The 21719-nt window shown below is 42.0% G+C and overlaps 1 protein-coding gene across 6 annotated transcripts in view; it reads left to right on the forward strand.

The window, feature by feature from the left end:
* The window catches only part of slc39a10 (solute carrier family 39 member 10), a 35503-nt gene extending 15127 nt beyond the window's left edge, over positions 1-20376 (forward strand). For all 6 annotated transcript variants that reach the window (XM_004559200.5, XM_004559204.5, XM_004559198.4 and 3 more), the window contains 9 exons: positions 1437-2624; positions 3520-3697; positions 12458-12633; positions 13533-13697; positions 13859-13967; positions 14053-14346; positions 14889-14969; positions 17104-17294; positions 17464-20376. In XM_004559200.5, the coding sequence (XP_004559257.3) occupies positions 1458-2624; positions 3520-3697; positions 12458-12633; positions 13533-13697; positions 13859-13967; positions 14053-14346; positions 14889-14969; positions 17104-17294; positions 17464-17616 (2514 nt within the window). In that variant the 5' untranslated portion in view covers positions 1437-1457 and the 3' untranslated portion in view covers positions 17617-20376. The remainder of the gene's footprint in view (positions 1-1436; positions 2625-3519; positions 3698-12457; positions 12634-13532; positions 13698-13858; positions 13968-14052; positions 14347-14888; positions 14970-17103; positions 17295-17463) is intronic.
* The last annotated feature ends 1343 nt before the right edge of the window (positions 20377-21719 follow it).

Raw genomic sequence — 21719 nt, forward strand, 5'->3', positions numbered from 1 at the left:
CTCTCTCGCATCACCCACCCACGGGTTTCACGAGAGACCTTATGAGGATCATTTGACTGGAATGATACTGCTGCTTCAGGCATTTTAAAGTAGGGGGAAAACAAGCAATTTGTTACACAAATTTATGCTCCAGAAGGCTTTGTGATTTAGTCATTAGATCTGTTATTCTAAGCTGGAGGTAGCAGCTTTGAATCGTCTTTTTATCTGTGGTGTGCCAGCTTTTTATCTCGCATCTTTTTGTGTGTGTCTAACATTGTATGTGAACTTTTAAACTGGAGGATGTCAGTGTGTTATTGTGTTAGTAGGCCTGATATCGATCACAGATTTTAATGATCTCAGGATTGTGTAATCTGATACTAGTGGCTCGTGTTTGTATTATTTATTTACTTATTTTATATGGTGTTCCCGTATGTAACATAGACCAATAACATTTGGTTGTTTGCTTTTATTCTGGAAGATTTTATTATTCCTTGTTGCATTGCCACATTTTGAAAAAGATTGCAAGAAAGTATAGTTTCACTGTGAAACTGTAACTGTGTCCGTTTTTATTTGTTCTTACCTAAGGACAGACCATAATTAATGTGTGTTGTTTGTTGACTGTAACCAGTCTCATTGAGGTGATTTAATCATCGTTGACTGTTTAATCAAAGCTGCTATCCAAAGAAACAAATCAAGGGAAACAGTAACAGGAAACTAACTAAATAAGTTTTGTTTGCATATAAATACATATTTTGTAAAAGATGAATAAATCAAGATTCGGATCCTCACTGTGATTTGGTGACAATGAGGAAATATATCCTCACTGCAAAAAATAATATTCCAAATGAATAAGTATGATTTTTTTTTTTTTTTAAAACTTATGATCAAACATGTTGTGTAGCCACATAAATTAATACAAATTAAAACTCATTAGACTCAAAATTATATCAAGTATATTAAAATGGGTTTCAAGAAGTGAAATAACAACATTATTTTTAAAATGATTTTTACTGCACTACAAACTTATCATACGTTTCAAAGAACAAAGGAAAACAAACAGATGCAAAATACATTACACTTTTACAAGCTAAATAAAAGGCCTTTATTTGTTCTCGTAGATTGATTTGCTGATGCACTAATCAGCATAGTCTCAATGGTGCTGATTATCTTAAAAGAAAAGATTAATTGTGAAGTTTTACTTGGGACTAAAAAGGCTAGATTACACTTCCCCTTGTGTCCATGAGTTGATGTCCACATGTCTGCTTAGTTTGTGAGACCACGCAGACCCATCTATGGAGAATTTACATTACAGTGTACCATAGAAGTATGCATTAGCTCCATGGGAGCCTGACGCTGTAACAGGCAAGTACAACAGGAATCCAGGCTTTAGATCAGTTCAGTGCTTTTGTCACGGTCTTATTCTTTTACTTATTTATCCATTTATTTATTTATTGCAGGTGACGAGAATTGAGGGGACAATGAGAGTCCACATGCACACCAAGTTCTGTTTCCTGTGTGTGCTCACGTTCCTCTTTCATCAGTGCAGCCACTGCCATGAAGGAGGACACCACCATCAGCACGATGGGCATCACCACAATGATCATGACAGCGCTCACAGCGACCTGCAGATTTCTGAGGCTCCATACGTGAGAGGGGTCACAGAGTCCCCAGGGTCCAAGAGTGGGCACGCTGGGGATGCTCTTGAGGAGGAACAGCGCTTCTACATCCAGCAGCTTTTCAGGCGCTATGGCCAGGAAGACCGGCTAGATTTCAAGGGCTTTCAGAGTCTGTTGTTTAGCTTGGGATTGGGAGAAGTGAAGGTTGTAGGTTTGGATCATGAGGATCTGGGCCATGACCATGTAGCCCACCTCGAGGTGTTGGATATGCTGCACGGACATTCATCCACTAACGCTGGCCACAGCCACGGCCAGGGCCACCGGCACAGTCACACCACACAGATGCGTCCACACCAAAAACAAGACTCTCAGCATCCACACACAGAAGGAGCTCCCACTCGGTGCAGCCAAACCACTGCTGGACCGACAGATCACGAACATGATCACGAACATGATCACGAACATGATCACGAACATGATCACGAACATGATCACGAACAAGATCACAATCACACTAAGGTAGAGGAGAATGACCATCAACATGACACACACCACTTTGGCGACCACAACAATCACACACATGATGAAGAGCACAAACACCAGCAGGTCAACCACAGGGACCTGTCTTCTCAGCCTCACCCTGATCACGACCACAGTGATCATGAACATGACTACAATCATATTCATGAAGTGCACACAGACATAGGCGGCACTCACCTCGACCAGGAAAAGCTGGAGCCATCTCAGGTGCCCCAGAGGCTGCAGCCCACCCCGACAGAAAACCGACCCAAGAAACCCTGGAAACCGGGAAGAGTCAGAGGACAGCGAGGGCGAGACAAAACCGCATCTTCTCACACACCTGCATCTGATGACCACGACCATGACAACACTCATGACCATAACCACACACATGGTCACAGCCACTCTCATAAAGATAAGAGAGAGGCACCGGGGGCACTTCCCGTGCCCACTCTGCCAGTCTCCATGCCAGCTGGTCATCCAGGTGGATTAACCCATCAGCATGAGGAGGTAAGATTATTTTTTATTTGTTTTTTTCTTTTTTTTATTAAATGCACCTGTTGTGGTTTCCAATTTGCTTTTTTAACTTTTGTGATAGTTTTGCGTCATTCTGAGCTCCTCCGCTGTGTCAAACAAGTAGTTGAAGCTTCCTTTCCCCCATCTTTAACCCACTATTTTCTGATTGGTAGCCTGTGCCATTTTTTTTAATTTTATTTTATTGATCTGTTACTCCTGCAAACTCTAAAAATAACATCAAAGTCATACATTAATTGAGCCCATGGATCCAGCAGGATATTTGAATCTGGACTAGATTTTGATCTTCTTGGGAACATCAAAACAATTAACTGGTCAAATTTACATGTGACACTGTCCATAAAGTTTTAAGCAATCCTGTTAAAAAAAACAGACTGACAAACTAAAACTATTACATAAACCCCCTGATGAAGTTAAATATAGTGTTGGGAAATCTGAAAGCCTTGAAAACAGTCCACTTGTTTGTAATAAATGTGTATTTTTTCACAAAAGGACAAAAAACAAGAAGGATTAAATAAACAGACACAAGAAACCAGATTTTTATTTAAATGCTATTGTTCTAATAAGTTATCAGTGCTTAGTCGAGTGTTTGTTGTTGCACTACTGCTTAAGTTATTATATCGTGTTGGTTTTCTGTGTGTGGAATCTCTCTCAGCATTTTTAAATGAATGGTTGGCTTTCCTCGTGGATGTTTGGATCAGTCAGTACTGCCAAAGTGAAATTCCCTTAACATAAAATCTGTCTTTTGCTGCAGCTCACATTGTGTTTGAGTGAAATTTGACTTTACAAGAAGTGATTCTGTTATTTGTAATGTTTTTCAGTGGTTCCCTGTGTTTATTTATATTTTCATGTTCTCACCTTCTCACTCCAGTGTTTGAACCTCACTCAGCTCCTCACCTACTACGGCCTCAATCCCGACTCGCTCATCTCCCCCCGCCAGTTTGCGTATCTGTGTCCCGCCTTGCTCTACCAAATAGACAGGCGGGTCTGCATCCTCCATTACGAGCAGATGGATGTGGAGCAGGAAGCCTTTGAGCCTGCCAGTTCTGGTAAGAGCAAACTCATTGATCTGCTCGGAAAAAAAAACCACATAGCAAGGAGAAATATTAATTTCAATGAGTGTCAGCTGCTTAGTTCAGTCCACGGTGCTCATTTTATTTTCATTTCATTCTTTTGGATGACAAAATGCAGCTGAAGTTAGTGTTTTATCCTTGTTTTGGATACTTGGTGTGAGACCAGCAAGCTAAGCAGTCACGGAAGGTGGACTAAAAAGCATCTACTATTATGAAATTGTTGAGACACTGAATATGATGGTAAGAAATTGGAATGGAGGAAAAAGTCACAGTGAAACATTAAAAAATGTGGTTAACAAAGCACACTGTAAGTCAGGGTTTTTGTCTGATGCCATCGGCCATAGGAAACTGCTTTCTTCATAAGTGTAAAACCACAGGGACTCCCATCATAAAACATTAATGTAATGCTGTCTTTACGTAACCTGGAGCTCCTCTCTTAGGGAAGAGTGGAAGATCTGCAAAATATATAATGTTTCTTTAAAATGGTTAAGCCGTATTTTATATTGAGACTTCTATTTCCTGGTACTGCTGCTATCTTTTACTGATTTTATTTTATTTTAATTTTCAGAGCCTGATAGCAAGGGGACAGGGCAATGTGTGCCAAACTGGACCCAAAACAGAGAGTTATAAATAAAAATGTTAAAAAAAATATAAGAAACATTAAATATAAATGTTAAAATATTTAGTATAATATATAAAATACTTTAAAAAAGGAAAAGAACGTTTTTACTTCTAGCTAAACTGCTTTGAGCTGATTTGAATGCAACAGCAATACAAACAACCACTTGTTGCAATGCAGAAGAGCGTCTCTGCTCTGGTTTGACTCACAACACGGCAAACTGTGAAGCAGAAAGGTGACAGCAGCGGCAGAAGACCGTATGAGATGCCACTCCTGTCACATTGACAAGGTGGGACAAATGAAGCTGCCGGTGGGTGTATATAGCGTTTTTCTTAATCAATATTAAGACTAATCTGGAGTAGAGTTGATCACATTTAATTTATAATATACTTAACATTAAACTGGTGACGTCTTGCCTTCTTTACAGTCATTCATTTCATTTTGGCAACTTTGACAATTTGAAAAGTTTTAATTCAAATAAATAAATAAAACAGTTTTGTGTTTGTGCGCTCAAACGTGACTCCAAGATCGAGGTTTTGGAAATGAAAATGTGATTTTTGTGTAACCATACCTCTGCGGCATCCTTCTGCTGTGCAGAGCTGCAGAGGAGACACAGGAGAGCAGTTTGAGCAGCGACATTAACAAAAAAGAAGAACTGAGTATTGGAAGCCAGAGCAGTCGTTGAAGAGTGCTTCTTATGCTCAAATTGCTTCATGTATTTACACAACATGAGTTTTATTTACAGCTGAAGGAAGGCGTAACATCAGTTCTCGCTAATAATGTAGACTTGGAGAAATTTGAGACTCGAGTCACTTAAAGCAGTGAGCGATGTCATCATTGTCCAGGAGGCTTTTTCCTGCTTACTGCTAAACATGTACTTTGTTCTTTATATCAAACCTGCTGCAAGGTTGTCTCACACTAACCTTTGTTCAAGACGGAAATGTTCCTCTAAAACCACTCAAGACGTTTTTTATGGCGTCTGCTGCTGTAGGCATGACCCTGACCTCATGAGCTTCTGCTCAGTGTGTAGTTTGTGGAACCACTGTGAATCTCAACTGTGGTTCAGGGCTTTTTTTTATATAGTTAACTAAAGAAAAAGCAAAAAGTTTGGGAAATGTTTGAGTTAACTGAACTATAGATCAAGCATAGACTCCATGTAAACATGTATCTGTGGACGTCTTTAGTTTAAGTCAACACACAGAGGGTGGCAGCTTTGGTGTGTTTACTGAGACTAGGAAATCTGTGACTTTGAGCGCTAAAAACTGAAATTGTAAACAAAGTGAAACTAAACTGACTTAAAAGTAGTGATTTTGTTTTAAACAGAAAAAAGAAAAATATGTGAAACACAAAACTTTATAAGCAAGTTTACAGTTTTGTCTATATGAAAAGGCTACCATAATTCACCGTGAGCATCAGGAGCTGATTAGGATGGAGGTCATAGTGGAATCACCCCATTAATGTGCTACAGTTGGCCTTCTTGCAGTCATCTTAATACAGGACATTTCTGGGCTATTCACACACCTAACTGCAGCACTCAGTCTGTGTTTGGAGCTTTCCATCTGTCTCTTCTCCTTATTAAATTATTTCAGTTGCCATGGCAGTGAACAAGTGGTCCTTTTTTGTCTTTTCTAAATAGAGCAAAGAAGGACCGTTTGTGTCCCTTTGAGTGCCCAACTACTTCTTTCTTTCAGTGAGCTTTCTTCTCTCAGTTTGTATTCTGATCACATCCTCCAATCAATAATATTCAAAAAAAGAAAATCTGAAAACCGAAAGAGGACAAAAGCGGAGCTATAAAGTCAGAAGGTCAGTATTAAGTCCTGCTCTGAGACCTTACAATGTTTCCAGGTTTATGGGAATGCAAATTATAAAATCATAGCGTTTAAAAGTTAATGAGTTACAGGTCGTGAAATAAAACTCGAAGCTATAAAACTTTTCTTACAAATCAAAGGAGGAGCAGTAATCTCAGCTACTGCAAACCAAAAATACAAGACAGACTGCACATCTTTGGGTTTCTTTGAATTTACGCTTTACGGTACATTAATGTGTTTATATTGGTGGGCTCAGCATGTAAATCTCAGAATAGATTGCACAAAGCCATCTGGAATTACAGTATTTTGTAAACTTGTGTAATAATCAGTCTAATCACGTTGTGGCAGTTAAAGGGGACCTTATGCTCGTTTCCAGCTCTGTATTTGTTTTCTTGGTTTCTGCTAGAGTAGCTTTGCATGATTCATGTTTAAAAATAATCTTTCTTTAACTTATAATGGGCCTCGGTGTAGCTCATCCTCTGTAAGTTCAGTGTGAGTTCATCTCCAGCCTCCCTTTAAGTTATTTCAGAGTGTCTGTCCCGTGCAAAGAGAAGGTGTGAAGGGGGATAATAATGAGAAAAAAATCTCTAGATTAAAACACTAAATTTACAAGAAAAACATAAGGAAAAAAAATGTAGGTATTCGATTTAGTCAAGGACTGATATCACGCCACTTTTCAAGGTTAGGCTGGAAAAAAATTCAGAACTTTAACCTCCAAGGATCAGAAACTCCTGAGAAACATCAGCAGCAGCAGCATCTCTTTGTAGTTGTGGTATTAAGTCAAACTATGAACTACAAGCTCAGTCTTAATAAAACTAGTTGTCCTCAGACTTTGGCTAACAACAGGAACACTGTGTGCAGCTAGCTGTGAGTCAAACCAGGGGACAATGAGACTTTTTCCCATGAATTTTCACAGCAAAGCTCAGCGTTTCTATAGAAATCACACCCACCTTCTTCCTTTACAGCGGCGTCCTGAAAGCTCAGACTTACTTGCTGTTTAGTGCAACTCCAGAATTACCATTGGTGAACCTGTGGAAGGATTATTAACTCTGTCTGTCTCCGTGTTGGTCTCTTAAGACATGGTGTTCATCTCGGTCAAGTGTAGCTACTGCTGCATGGTGTTAAATTAAACAGTTGAAGATAGTTATTATTTGTGGAAAATAACTGTAGTTATGATTTCTGCTGTAATTGAGCAGCCGGAGTCTTTTGGCTTGGTGGGATTAGTCTATAGACTGACCTCATTATGTGAAACTTTGGCCAAGTCTAATATGAACATCCAGCATTATAATGGTTTGTGTATGACAGAAAATTAGGGAAAAGCATAATGAGTTCTGTCTCAGTTTGTGAGTTCTCATGTTTTGTGTGACCCCCCCCCCCCCTGCTGTGTAAGTGTGTTTGTTTTTGTGTACATGCTGCAAATTAGACATCACAGTGACTTTGGGTCATAAGATTTACTTTTAATTAGAGGAGTGGCTTTTGTGACTGAAGACAGATTTACACTTGATAGGTTTACAGCGGGGACAGAATTAGACAAAAGGGACTGAAGTTCAGCTGTGAGGTTGGAGAAATTCCCAAAGTGCCTTAATTGTTAAGCACACACTTCCTCCTGGAGAAACCTGTGCCATACGGGCTTCAGGCCAAAGTGTGCCGCCCCTGAAAACATTAATAATAATAATAAATTTTTAAAACCGTAACGATGACGAGGAGGACTGCACAAACAAGTCAAAAGGGCAGCAACGGCTCCTCATTAGTGCAAAACTAGAGGCGCTAGATTTTCAGAAATGGTGCACCAAGATTCAACCATAGACGTCACCACAAGCTGCAGAGCTGCCTCTCATTTACCTCCTGCCGGCATCCGCGGGGGAGCTCGGAAAATTTGCAGTTCACTTCTTTCTGGTCCCCACTCCCCTCTTCTTTTTTGTTGCGCCGTGCCAATTAGGAGAGCCTAAGCGACACCGGGGGCCATTTTTCTGAGCCGTGGCTCACAGGAGATGCGTAATTGGAGAGAAGTTGGTCTCTTTCGTTCTCTCCTCTGTTCCCTTATCACCGCCTTTAAATTGCCCTGCTGCAACCCCCTGCCCACCCCCATGTCTACGCCTAAGCACACACACATACATACACCCGCCCACACAACCACAGCTGCATAAAGGTAATGAGATAGAGAGGGAGATGAGCTGCGTGAGTGTGAAGGACCTGCGGTGATGTGGCGATGGACTGTCTGGCTGATGTACAGTTGCCTCTCAGGGTTACACGTTGTTCCGCATGATAGCAACAAATAGAAAAGCATTCATCTGTAAAACTTCACTTATATAATGTACATTGAAAATGGTGGTTATAATAAAAACAATAAGGTGAGTGTTAGCGAAGAGATTTGAATACAGATTGACTGTTTTGTCTCACGATGAGCCGCTCTTTGTAATGTGTGGAATCAGTAAAGCGGCTCTGAAGAGACTAATAGCTGTAGTCTGCTGCTTCAAGAGGTAGAGCGCTCTTATAAACATGTTGTCTGAGCTGTGAATAACTCTTATAATTCTACTGTCATGCTTCTAAAACTGCTGGCAACAAACAATCAGGGTTTGGCCATCAATCTCACCGTTGTGATTATAAAGGCAAGGCAAGTTTATTTGTATAGCACAATTCAACAACAAGGTGATTCAAAGTGCTTTACAGAGACTAATAGAGGGTTTCTTGTTTGTAACAATTATACAGTTACTAATACCTAAAATGCCCCAAAATACCAGGATGATGCACAGACTGATTCTTAAATCCCAAAGGTCCACTTTTGGCTAGCATCGTGATGCTAGCATCGTGACTGTTACCACATTGTGGTAACAGTGACATTTCTGCAGATTTTTTTTTTTTTTTTTTTTTTTTTTTTTTTATCCTTTATTTATCCAGGTAAAAAAATCTCATTTCCAAGAGAGACCTGGCATCATAGCAACAAAAGTCACATACCACATAGGTATATAACATTTACGTAAAAAAAATAAATAAAATAAAACAGCATTTCAGGGGTTGAAAATACAAGCTGATGTTTGAAGCATCCTCGGGGCAGGAATGAGATGAATTTATATTTTAAAGAAAATTATTTAAATTATTTTATTTAGTGGGCTTCTGCAAAGCTGTGCCCATTTTTAAATAGAAGCATTCTTTCTTTTCACTCCTACGTATGGCTTGGCACAGGTGCAGATGGCACGATCGTCCTGTGATATTAAGAGAGAAGGAAGGAGGGGACGACGAGCTCGACTCGATTCTGTTTGTGACTGCCTTCATCAAACTAAAGTCCACTTCAGCAGGGAAAAGTCCTCCACCTTCAGAAAACTCCAGAGGGTTCGGAGGTGTCTTGATATTCAGCGTCGCTCTCTGGTTTTCTGTCAAATCGCTGAGCAGCTTCTGCCTCAAGGGGCTTTCACGCAGGACGTGGCTTGTGCTGCGCTCGCTGCCGGGTTCAGCATACTGTTTGAGTGAGCTGCAGACGACAGAGCAAAGAGTGCTGACTTTTCAAAGGTTCTCGTGGGAGTAGAGTGCGTAAAATGTTCTGCAGAAACGCAGCGCATCCTTTTCTCTTTAACTGAACGAAGAAGCTCTAATAGATCCATGAAGACGCTGGAAGGGATACACAACAAATATGAGCTGTGCTGACACAACACCGACCTACAACAAGTCACGTGGCTCTTAAAACTTGTTTGTATGATTACCTGAAATTAGCGTTTCCTTCCTGTTTTACTAAGCCCGCTGCTGGCTTGATGCTTCACTGCTTCTTTGCAGCAGCGATCTGCACAGGACTGAGGTTGAAGTTTAACATACGAAGGAGAAATAACTTCTTTGTTGTACTCTAATCACTGATAGTTGCTTAAAAACAGGCTTTCCCATCATTCTTACCATAAAGTAGGATTAAAAATACATATGTAGTGACTCATACTAGGACGCAAACACTTTGCTTTGGTCCAAGAGAACCTTTAAAGCTATGAATTAAACATTTTTGACTTTGCTTCCTCCCCAAAAGAAAATATCCTTGAACAACAAAGTAGAAAAGAATGGTAGAAAACATAATTTTTTTTTTTTTATATATTCATATGCATATATACATGTTATGATTCATGAATAAACCACTGAGGCCTTGGTGAATCTCGGCAGTGCAGATCAGTCAGATGCTCCCTGGCTGGTATCCTTTGGGTGCGCCAGATGCATTTTGTGGTATTTTTGTGTGCTGACTCACGGCCTGCAGTGTGAGGAAAAATGGCGAGCCCAGGAGCGATCATATGTTATAAGTGGGCGTGTTAGAAGCCTTCGTCATTCACGCCCTTTTGCCAGTTTGAGAGGAAATATTTTGATGTCAGGATTATTTCGAATTAAAGGCAAGATTTAGTTATTTCTGTTCACTTTTCTGAACACGTTGGAGTCAAAGTTTTTAAAGGGGACCTTTAGTAGCTTGAGTAGCTTTACATGATCACCATCCACAAACAAAATCATCTTTATTTATCTTAAACTGGGTCTTTGTTCAGCTCTTTAGTTTAGTCTATCTCAAACAAGGCTTTTTTTCTTTCTCTCTCTTTTTTTTAAGCCAGCTTTCATCCAATTGGCTGCCTTGTACAAACAGAAGATTTAAATGGAAGGTGGGCGGGCTTTCAGTTCACACCCAGAGCCTTGTGGCCAAGATGAATATATCTGTGAAGACTTTAATAAAATGTCAAAACGAAGCATTTTCCAGTAGTCTGAAGTCCTGCGGGCACGAGTTAATTGAACAAACTAAAAGATGATGCTGCATGGTGTTACACAAAGTACTGTATGGGAACACAGTAAACAGGGAGAGCCGAGGGAAGGAGCCAGCGAGAGGAGAACCTTTTTAATTGATGTTGGTGAACTGTATCCAACATGCCCGTCATTATGGGGTATAAACTGCAGAGAGTAATGTTGGGAGGTTTATGAGGATTTTAGCCCAAGTCGGTCTAATTAATGAGGGAATAAAAAAACATCAGCACAATGTCGTGCACGTTACAGCCTGAATCCAAATGGCTCAAAGAGTCTCAGTGCTCAGCTTCGGCCTGTGCTCTGAATTCACTCCATTGTCAAAGGGGCGTCAGCAAGTAAATCCATCGCACACAGATCCTCAGTCAAATACTGACTTTTTTCATGGCTTCAGAGGAAAAGAGTAGCTTCCCAAAAGCTAATTACAAGCATCAGACACACCACTTGTACGCAATACTTTCCCCAGGAGGATCTCCAGCCTCCTGTTTCTGAGTAGTGAGCCTGGCGCTTGGGGAGAGATGTCTTTGGTAGTGTTTTTTTTTTTTTTTTTTTTTTTTTTTTTTTTTTTTTAATCCCACAGCTGTGTAATGGTACAGTAACAGCTTGATTCAGCCTCTTTAAAGACCACTCCGTCAGGTGTAAGACATGTTTCAGATCATGTCTTCAAAAGCTCCGCCAACTGGGGCCGAATAGAAGAGGAGAGAAGGTCTGCCTGTCGGGTTTTCCTGCTGGCTCTGTGTCACCTGTGATACGGCTGTATGCATGACTGAAGCTCCACCAAAACCTAGAGTTTGTCATATGGAAAACTTGTTTGGCCTCACAAACAGCTGCTACATCGAACTATAGTTAACAAAAAAGTCTCTGAAATGTGTTGGTGAGTGTTGTTTGTGTTTCGTGTCATGGTTCTCAAATAGCCTCCCTGAAGTCAATTGTCTGTAATATGTGCATTACATGCACTAAGTGTTTCAGTCAATAGATGTCCTTTAGGTGAATGTCAGCAGTGAAGGACCAGCATCGCTTTAGAGAGCACGGACCAGCTTTGGTGCGACATGGAATTTCATACCACATTAAACACTTTGTCGTGTTTGACGACAAAACTTTTTCTCGCTTCTGAGACCGTCCTGGGCTGACAGCTCGACTGACAGTTTAAATGATAGTGTACCTTTCTCACTTTTTCTCTGGCGCTTCACGTCTCTTGACTCTGGCCTTGAATGAAAAATGAGGCGAGAAGAATTCTGCTGAAATGTCACCTCGTGTTTTTTGCTTTAGGCATCGTGTGTCATCACAAGGACACATGGATTTAAAACCTCTGGAGGATGCTTTCCTTCATGTGTGAACAATGTGGGGGAAAACACCTGCAGCCATGAGCCATGTGATGATAAAGCTGCAGCTGATGGTGTCGTCTCTCGTTGTTTGACTGGAAATGAAAAAAGCGTTTATTTTGTACCTTTTCTAAAACAAAAAGTCCTTACCAAACAAATGGGGGAAAAAATAAGCTGTCCGATAAATAATACTCATATTTTATCATTTAATTTATTGTGTTTATTTTTCCTCCTCCAGTGTGGGTCTGGATTTGGGGATTTGTGTCCATCACAATCATCAGCCTGCTGTCTCTGCTGGGGGTCGTACTCGTGCCCATCCTCAAGCAATCGTGCTTCAAGTTCCTGCTCACCTTTCTGGTAGCGTTGGCAGTGGGCACGCTCAGTGGTGACGCTCTCCTTCACCTGCTGCCTCACGTAAGTACAAAAGACAGACGGCAGCTTCTAAACACAGGAATAATGTCTTTGTGGTGCCTTAGCGGCGACTTCATTAAGTCCCCTGTGCAATCGATGGAAGTGGGTAAAGTGGTAACAGAAATGACCTTTTTGTGACAAAGAGCCTAAAACTACAAGCACAACTTGCTCCGTCAGTGGAAATGAATCGAACCAGAACGTGTGGATTCTGTGGGTTAATCAGAAGAACGGTGGCTTCATGTTTCTTCGTTTTTAAATACTGAACCACAAACGACTTCCATTCACATCCATTGTGATATTTGATACCTGAGTTTTTGTGAGTTGTGACACCTCCAGATCATCAGTGTGTTTTTGTTTTGTTTTTTTTGGTCCCCCAAAAAACTAAATTGCTTGCTCCATATAAAAAATACTGATATAGTTTGTTCATGGTTCGGGCTTCGTTGAGTTAATTTTAACACGTTGATGTTATCGCTGTGAAATGGTAACAGACATTTAATGAAGTCAAAGAAAAGAGAAATTCTTTATATTAAACGTTATTAGAATAGAATTAAAAACCCTTTGAGTAAAATCAAAATTATCTTGAGAATTTATTGCAAATGTTATGTCACCTCTGACCTGACGCGAGACTTGACAGCCTTAACATCTATGTAGAAAAGGAAATCAGCAACTGTTAACTCTGTGTTAAATGTGTAACTTGTATACTGTGGAGAATTATAGCATCTGTTTTTGTACAACAGTGTCACATTTGTGTTTATTTGTTTATGTTGATGACATGAAAACGTCAGTTCCACTGAACAGTTTTGTAACTGTTTCCTCTTAGTGAGTCCAGGTTACGCTGCTCTGATGAATGTGTGAATGTCATGTGTCGCTCAGTCAACTGTTGCTCCTCTTCCTGTCTTCAGTCTCAAGGGCAGCACGATCACAGCAAACATGGTGCCGACCAGGAAGAAGATATGGTAACAGCTTTTGATGGAGTGTGGAAGGGGCTTACAGCCTTGGCCGGCATCTACCTCCTCTTCATCATCGAACACTGTATTGGCATGTTTAAGCACTACAAAGACCAGAGGGTGAGTTACCTTGATCCAGCTGCAGGTGATGGAGTGGGCCGTTATCAGACGCTAAACCTCTGTTTCTGCCTTAGGTTTTGTCTTTTGTTCAAACTCTTTTGAAGCAACACAGTGTAAGAAATGTGTATAAATATATATATAATGAGCATTGTTGCTCACAGGGCATGAAGAAGGTGAATGAGGAGGGCAAGATTGGCAGGAAGTTGTCAGATCATAAGTTAAATCGGCGCTCGGATGCAGAGTGGCTCCACCTTAAGCCGCTCAATGAAGGTTAGTGTTTGTTCGTGAATCTTTACAGCAGGTTACGAGCTTTAGCTCCTTTGGTCCTCCCGTTAACATTTCCTCCCTCTGCCAGACCCTGACAGCACAGCTGTCTCCTGCGACAACAGCCACAACGACACGCAGCTCACCGAGCTCCAGACGCCCGACTCTCCCACCAACAAGACGCCGCTGGCACCCGCAAACCTCAGTCAGTCCCCCACCAAGGAGAATGGACGTAAAACCAAGAAGCACTCGCACGGACACGGTCACTCTCATGGAGGAAACTGCCACTCGGATCAGGAGATGAAGGACGCTGGGATAGCCAGCATTGCCTGGATGGTCATCATGGGAGACGGCATGCACAATTTCAGCGATGGCCTCGCCATAGGTACCACGATTTTGTAACTCACCAGTATACAGGATTTAAATCCAGTGGCACTGAAAGCAGAGACTGAAATACCAGCAGTTTTCCAAATGATGCCCATTAGATGAGGAAAGCAGTGAGGACTATGCTGGAATGCAGTCCGGTTGGGCATGACATCACTCCCAGCTCCCATATCTGTCTCTCGAGCTTTTAGTTTTAGAGTTTATAAAAGCTTGAGCTTTTAGATCTGAGATCACTTTTAAATAGATGAAATTCTTCACTTTAGTCATTTAATATTAACATCCAGTCATGTAACGGCACATGTCTGACAGAAAATAAGGCCTAATGGGTCTATGTTAAGTCTGAAGTCTGGAAACACGGTGCTGTTGGTCTCCCGCAAAACAGTTTTTGGTTTTGTTTTTTTTTTTTTTATATACCAAGCTTGAAGCTTGAACCAGCAGTCTTTTGGCAGAAGATTAATATTTAACTGGTAGATGCCCAGCAGTCTGTAGTTTCCTCTAATGGTCTGTTTCTTTCTCTTTTCTCTGACACTTTGAACTCTACAGGCGCTGCGTTCAGTGCAAACCTGACAGGTGGCATCAGCACATCAGTGGCTGTTTTCTGCCACGAATTACCTCATGAACTCGGTACGTGCACTAAGACACTGTGAAGGGGGGATAAAATAAATAAAACTGTCAAAAGCAACTCATTTACTCATTACACACAAGACACTGCACGCTTCATTTATTCAACAAGTGGAACAAAGCTGTTTTGTGGAGGCTTTGGTTCCCGTAATGATAATCAGCGTCTAAATCACCGCCTCGTGCTGAAAAGCTCTCGTCTTACTTGAACTGAAACTTGAATCAGAGCGAGTCTCGCGACCCTCCGTCCCTTGAAACTTGTTAAAAAACCAGTGGCGTCAATAATCAGCGCTGTGCTCTTCACTCCAGAAAAATGCTGGGTTTTTTGTAAATTAATGGCTTTCACACGACGGCACTGAGATGATTCGCCAATATCTGTCAGAGCAGATGATATACTGAGCCTGGCACACGCTGTTCAATACAGCTGCCGGTGCTCTCGTTTGCATTCAGCTATCCTCCTCTGAGGAGCCGTGTGATTCAGCAGCAGTGAACAGCTTTGTTCAGGCATGCTTGTTTTTTTTGTAAATAACGCCGCAGTGCTCTCCTCTGCCGGTTTGTTTATAGAGAGAGGAAGAGGATGGGGCAAAGAAGACAGACAATGGGCCCGTCCACAGCAGATCAGTACTGATGATGTGTCTCATTGTGCTGCAGCGTCATTGCCTCGTTTGTGTTCTTGATGAATAGACTAGTGTCAATTACCGCTGCGTGTGAACTGGTGAATAATAACCTAGGTTTGTCTGGCTGCCTCCTCCCCTTGTGTTGATCAAGAGCACCCTGTTCTCTTATTGTTGTGTTTTAGAGGGGAAATGAGTAAAGGAGAAGAAACAGGCTTTTGAGTCTGTAATATTAAAGCGCTTAGCAGAAAGTACCAGTTAATGACCGTCTGCAAAAATAAAAAAATCAGCATGTATATCCATCTCCATATCTATCTGTCTATCTATCTAGAGATGTCTGTCTGTCTGTCTGTCTAGAGATAGATAGATAGATAGATAGATAGATAGATAGATAGATGTCTGTCTGTCTAGAGATAGATAGATAGATATATAGAACACATTTTTAAAAATCCTTTCTCTATTTTAAGTTTCCAGATGGCTAACTGCTGCAGCACAGTCTCGAGCGGTATGTGGAGATATGCGAGCTCGGTCCCTTTGTCCCCGCGTAATTTCACATTTCCTGTTGATTCGGTGCCCGTTTCTTCAGCAGCGCTCGCTGTCGTGCCTTCACCCCCGTCGGGCAGCTTGTCAGACAAACGCAGCAGTTTGACAAGTGCACCTCTCAGCTCCTCCTCAACACAAAGACTGTCCCCCGACTGGCAGCTGGATGGAAAAGATGATGATTATAAGGGTTCTTTAACCACCCAGAGTGAAACTAATTGGCAGTGATGGGTGTGTTAATTGCGGTAGATGAGGCGGCAGCAGGCGTGTCTGAGTGTCTGACGGTTTGGAACAGGAGGGGGAAGTAGGAAAAGTTGAAGAGGGGGGCTGACAAAAAAAATGCCAGTGAAGCGAGGTGTGCGTGGACCGTCTCTGTTAAGTTCTCTCCTCTTTTCTCCGGGGTTGATTGATGGATGAGAGCAGAGTGGTAATATATTCATTGTGGTAATTAGCGAGGAAAAGAGGCCGCTTGTTACACGGCGCAGGAAATGTAGGCCACCCCCCTTCTCAGTATTCATCTCTCTCTCCAAATCCAGGGCGTTTCCGCTGAGACTCGGGCCTCTTCTCGCATTTGGCCCCGGCGATGATTGAAGAGGGTAGAGAGGCTACTGCATGCATATGTAATCATAAGTATATGAAGTGCGGCTCTGGGTTTTTTTTCCTCCACCTATGTGAAGACAGAAAGTGGTGGTGGTTGGATGCGTGTGGGAAGGTTTGTTTAGAACAAGCTCACCTCATCACTGAAGGCAAAGTGAGTCATGGAATAAACCGGAAAAATAAATAAAACTACATGAAGTGAGCCTCGCTGCTCACCGAGGGGTTCGTACTCCACAAAGAGCATGTCACTCTTCAGACGGTAAACAGAAGTCAGACATACAGCTGTCATTCTGCTTTTACCACACACACACACACACACACACACACACAGTGTGTGTGTGTGTGTGTGTGTGTGTGTTGTTTAAACAAGTGTGTCTTCTGGCCAACAGGTGACTTTGCGGTGCTGCTGAAAGCCGGGATGTCGGTGAAGCAGGCTATTGTCTACAATCTGCTGTCCGCCCTCATGGCCTACGTTGGCATGCTGATTGGCACCGCGGTGGGCCAGTACACGCACAGTGTCACCAACTGGATCTTCGCCATCACAGCTGGCATGTTCCTTTATGTGGCTCTGGTGGATATGGTGAGTTGGCTGAGCGCGCTCCACAGCCCCAGAGTGATAATTGTCCCCCGACTCCGTCTCCTCTCCCACACACGGGCAGTCGCTCGTATTCTCGTTGCCTCCTGATCTGCAATGCTAATCCCAGAAAGTCTGAGTCTTATCCCAACTGGTTACTTTGTCTCTTTTATAGCTGCCAGAAATGCTTCACGGGGACAGTGAGGACCACAAGCGGTGCCAGCTGGGACACTTTATCCTGCAGAACCTGGGCATGCTGACTGGGTTCGGCATCATGCTGCTCATCGCCATCTTCGAAGACCGCATTGTTTTCGATTTTGGCTTCTAGTGGAGGACAGAGGAAGCAGAAGGAGGGGAGAGCTGGATGTATCAGTGTTGTTCTTGGCCTTCACTTGCTCTGTTTGCAATGTAACGGCCCGGTCTTGCATGCAACGTGTCTCGTTCATGGCCTGTGCCTCCATTCCAAACATGCTGCGGTAGCTTATGCATATCTCATGACTCTGGTAGTGGTGTTTATACTCTGCTCCTCCATCACTTCTCCTCCGTCAGTTCCAATCTGTCTGCTCCCCGTGAAACATAAAGAGGCAGAGTGACGGAGGAGCAAAGCTATGCCCCAACCAGGATACACCTCCTCTGTTCTGAACGTTTAAAAGAATAAAATAATGTAGATAGTGAGGTGGTGCAGGGCGTGTGTTCATACAGAGAGGCAGCTGTCACGGCTCAGCAGCTCGCCGCCTATCCATCATCACCTGTTGTTAGTGTGTTGTCGTCGTACACCTCCCCGTGTCCTCGTCTCTCATCCCCTCTGTGCTGTGTCCTGTCAGCTGTGCTGCGTACATCTGTGGTGTGTGTTTCACCTGCCATCCATCGTCGCTGTCTTATGTGATCACGTCGTGTATCAAACGCCGTCGTGCCAAGCCCCGGCCACTGGAGCAGCTCCACAGCTGCATCGCACAGTGCCCTAAAAGCGACGCCCGGCCCGGCCCCACCTGGCTGCTACATGTGGAATAAACTATTTTAGCTGGTGTTGCTTCACCTGCAAAACACGCTGACAGTTTTAAGCTGCAGTATCAAAACAGAAAAGAATTCAGCTGTTTGTGTGTAGGAGATTGTCTTAATTACTCAGTTTTTATTTTATTTTTGCTGCCATTAACTTTAGTTTTGCCCTTAGAATTATGTTTTACCGCCTAATTTTTTTTAAGACTACTAAACCTTTGTAGTTTGTAGTAGCCCTTTTCAGACATGGGATAGGTAACAAGTGAGAGTATTCTGTAATTCAAACATAGGTTTCTTCTTCTTCAGTGCTTTGAATAGTTATGTTATAATTGAGACAAAAACTGTTTTTAGAGATTTTTAATGTTTTTACTGCTGCTGGTGGGATGTAACATGACACCACCGTCACAACGTGGCCGTTTCCCACCAGCAAGCATCAGACCGCCAACCCAAATGTTTCTTAGTGGGAGTAGATGCAAATACACGCAAAGCCAATGTGACTAAAGTCATCAAAATATGTCTGTATGGAGTGCATCTAAAAACTAAATTGGGAACATTCAGATCCTGTAAATGAAAGTTGTTGTTTTTTTTTTTTTTAAAGCGTGTCTGAAAAGGGTTACTGACAGCTGCTGCTAACAGCTGCCAAAGCCTTTACATACTAGCATTTACAGTAATCAGTGTTTTCTTTTTGTCTACTTTGGGAACCAAATGCTGCAAACGTCCAGCCAACTTTGTTCTGTAAGGGTCTAACTATCTCCAGCTAAATGAGAACGTTTCTTACTTAGGCCTCTTTGAGAGTCACCGACTTCAAAATGTGAATTAAACTTATTTTTATCTTCATAACAAGTGTTGTAGTTTACTCGATTTTTATTTAGGGTGCCTCTTTGAGTTCATGAAAGGTGCTTTGTCCCATTGGACCAAACTGGTCTGTAGTTATGGTAGGAGGTTCAGTTGTCTCATCTTCACTGATGAGACATACATCTGTAAATACATGAGGTCTGTCTAGCGTCACTTGTTGTGCAGCTAAAAGTTGAAGCTAAAAATTCTTCCTGCTAAAAGTGTTGTTTGAAGAATGAATTCCTGACAATCTGTGACAGATGACGCAAAGAGCAGTACACTCCAGTGCTTCTAAACATCCCAGCACTTCTAGTAATCGATTAACCAGGTTATCGATCCACAGCACAAAGGTTATTTAATGGGAGTATTTTTCCAACCATGTGTAGTCACTGTGCTGGCTGTGCCCAAACCTGCCACAGTGTGGATTTTCAGCGGCTGGTGCTTGACGCCACCCATCATCCCGCCCACCCCGACATTCCATTGGCTGCTCTGTGGCTCACATGCTAAAGCTACCAATCCTGGCTTCAGCTGCTGGAGCACGCAGACTTCAGTTATCCTGTCACTGTGTGACATCCATCGTCTGTCTTAACTGGCTGTAAATCGTCATGAGTCTCACCGATCTGACTGAATCATGAGTGAAGCGGTACAGACGTGTTGGGTGTTTTTATTCTTTGTACTGCAAGAGTAAAAACGGTGAAAACTTTTGTTCCTTTTTAAATGAACTGTGTGAAGATCATGGGAGGTTGTCCAGGGTGTATTGTGACGGTGTTACAAGCCTTTTTTTTTTTTTTTTTTTAATTTTTTATTATTTTGAAGCAGATTATGTCGTGACCAGTCGTCTTATTATCTGCACGGTTATTCTTTGTACAAGTGTTTTATTATTTCATCTTATGTTCACATGGAATTTTAGTGCAATGGGACCTGAATGTATTTTAATTCAGAATCAAATGAAGCTTATTATTTCCCCCTTTTTAAAATATAAGTTTACATCTATTTGATTGTTTTCCTCCAATAGAGACTGTTTTCTTTTTTTAAATAATTTAAACATTTACCGCCCTGTCGAGTGCTCAGTAAGACTTTGTGACACATCGCCCAAAGTTTCCTCACTGTTTCTCAGGCAGAAAGACCATGATCATATTTGCTTTGCTCTGTGTATATTTGTTTAGTGACCTGGATATAAAATGCAAAATGTGATATCCTTGCTTTTTGCCTGTCTGTACATTCTCCCCTACAGAAGGAAAATAAACTCTGGAAACTTCGTGGACTCCTGATCTTTGATGGTTCTGCCATAATCTTGCCCCTCGGTGCCTGTCTCTTATATTTACCACAACAAATTCACCGGTGATTGGCAGATGTAGTCCACAGACCTTCTGTCCACCACAGTTTCCTTCTTACATATATCACCTGAACATCTGCTCGAGCTAATGCGTAATAATTGCTTGTTAAACCCGTCAAACTGCGCTCTGGCTCTCACATTTATCCACACCGGCACAAATTGGCGGAAGAGAGCTGAGAAACCCTGTTGGCAGCACTCCTGCCAATCCTCCCCTCACTTTATCTGCTGAAGCTGGTTTGTAAATGAGTGACCCAGAAGATGGATCTGTGAAGAAACCAAACAGACTGTGCAGCTGAGTCAATGCCCTGTTCATTAGAAAAGCTGTGATTTTATTCCAGGGTTCGCATGTATCTGTCCGATGCTGCTATTGCACAGTGTCAGGTATCTGGATCAGGACTATTGGGGCTAAGAATCCTATAAGGAGTTGAGATCAGGAGGTTTGAGGGGTGACAGTGAAGTAAATTAAGGTTAAACAAGTATGAGTGCAGCTTTTGTCTCTATGGTGGATTTGCTGGTTTTCACTGGTCAAGTTTCGGTGTTAAGAAACGACTTTTTGACGTTCAGTGTTATTACAATTTTCAATTCAATTTTAGTTACACAGCGGCAAATCACAACGGTCGCCTCAAGACACTTCATATTGTAAAGTAAACCCTAGAATAATACTTGCAGAGAAAACCCAACAGTATCACTCATTATGAGCAAGAACTTTGGCGACTGTGGGAAGAACTTCCTTTTAACAGTAAGAAACCTCCGGCAGAACCATGCTGAGTTTAGTTTTTATTCTGTTAGATCACTGTCAGACTTTGTAATGATTATGATATTGTGTGGAGGGCATATGTCTTCTTGGTCTTGTAGACACTCAAAGCCTGAAGAAATGTGTCCATCAGCCCCTCATCAGCAAGTTTTAATGTTTTAACTGGTACTAAAACCAAATGTATTACCTCCATATTTTAAGTCATTTTAGTTTTCCAAATTCACAACAGTTAACTAATGTTTATTTTTGATATCTGGTTGTAGTTTTATTTAACTATAATAAGCTTGGTTACGTTTAGGAGAAGATTGTGGTTTGTGTTATTATCCAGTGCAGCGTGAAGAGGTCCTTTACAGGAGCTCGACCAGCCTCACTGATGTCGTCCAGCTGATGCATCGTGGCACTGACATTGTGTACGACACGTGCTCTTGTGTGTTTTGTGGATGATTATTGGTGTCATTTTTTGGCGTTGCAGGTTTGTAACATTCTGGAAAAAAAGCCCAGAGAGCCTGCG

The sequence above is a fragment of the Maylandia zebra genome, linkage group LG16 (assembly GCF_041146795.1).
Source record: "Maylandia zebra isolate NMK-2024a linkage group LG16, Mzebra_GT3a, whole genome shotgun sequence".
Lineage (NCBI taxonomy): Eukaryota > Metazoa > Chordata > Actinopteri > Cichliformes > Cichlidae > Maylandia > Maylandia zebra.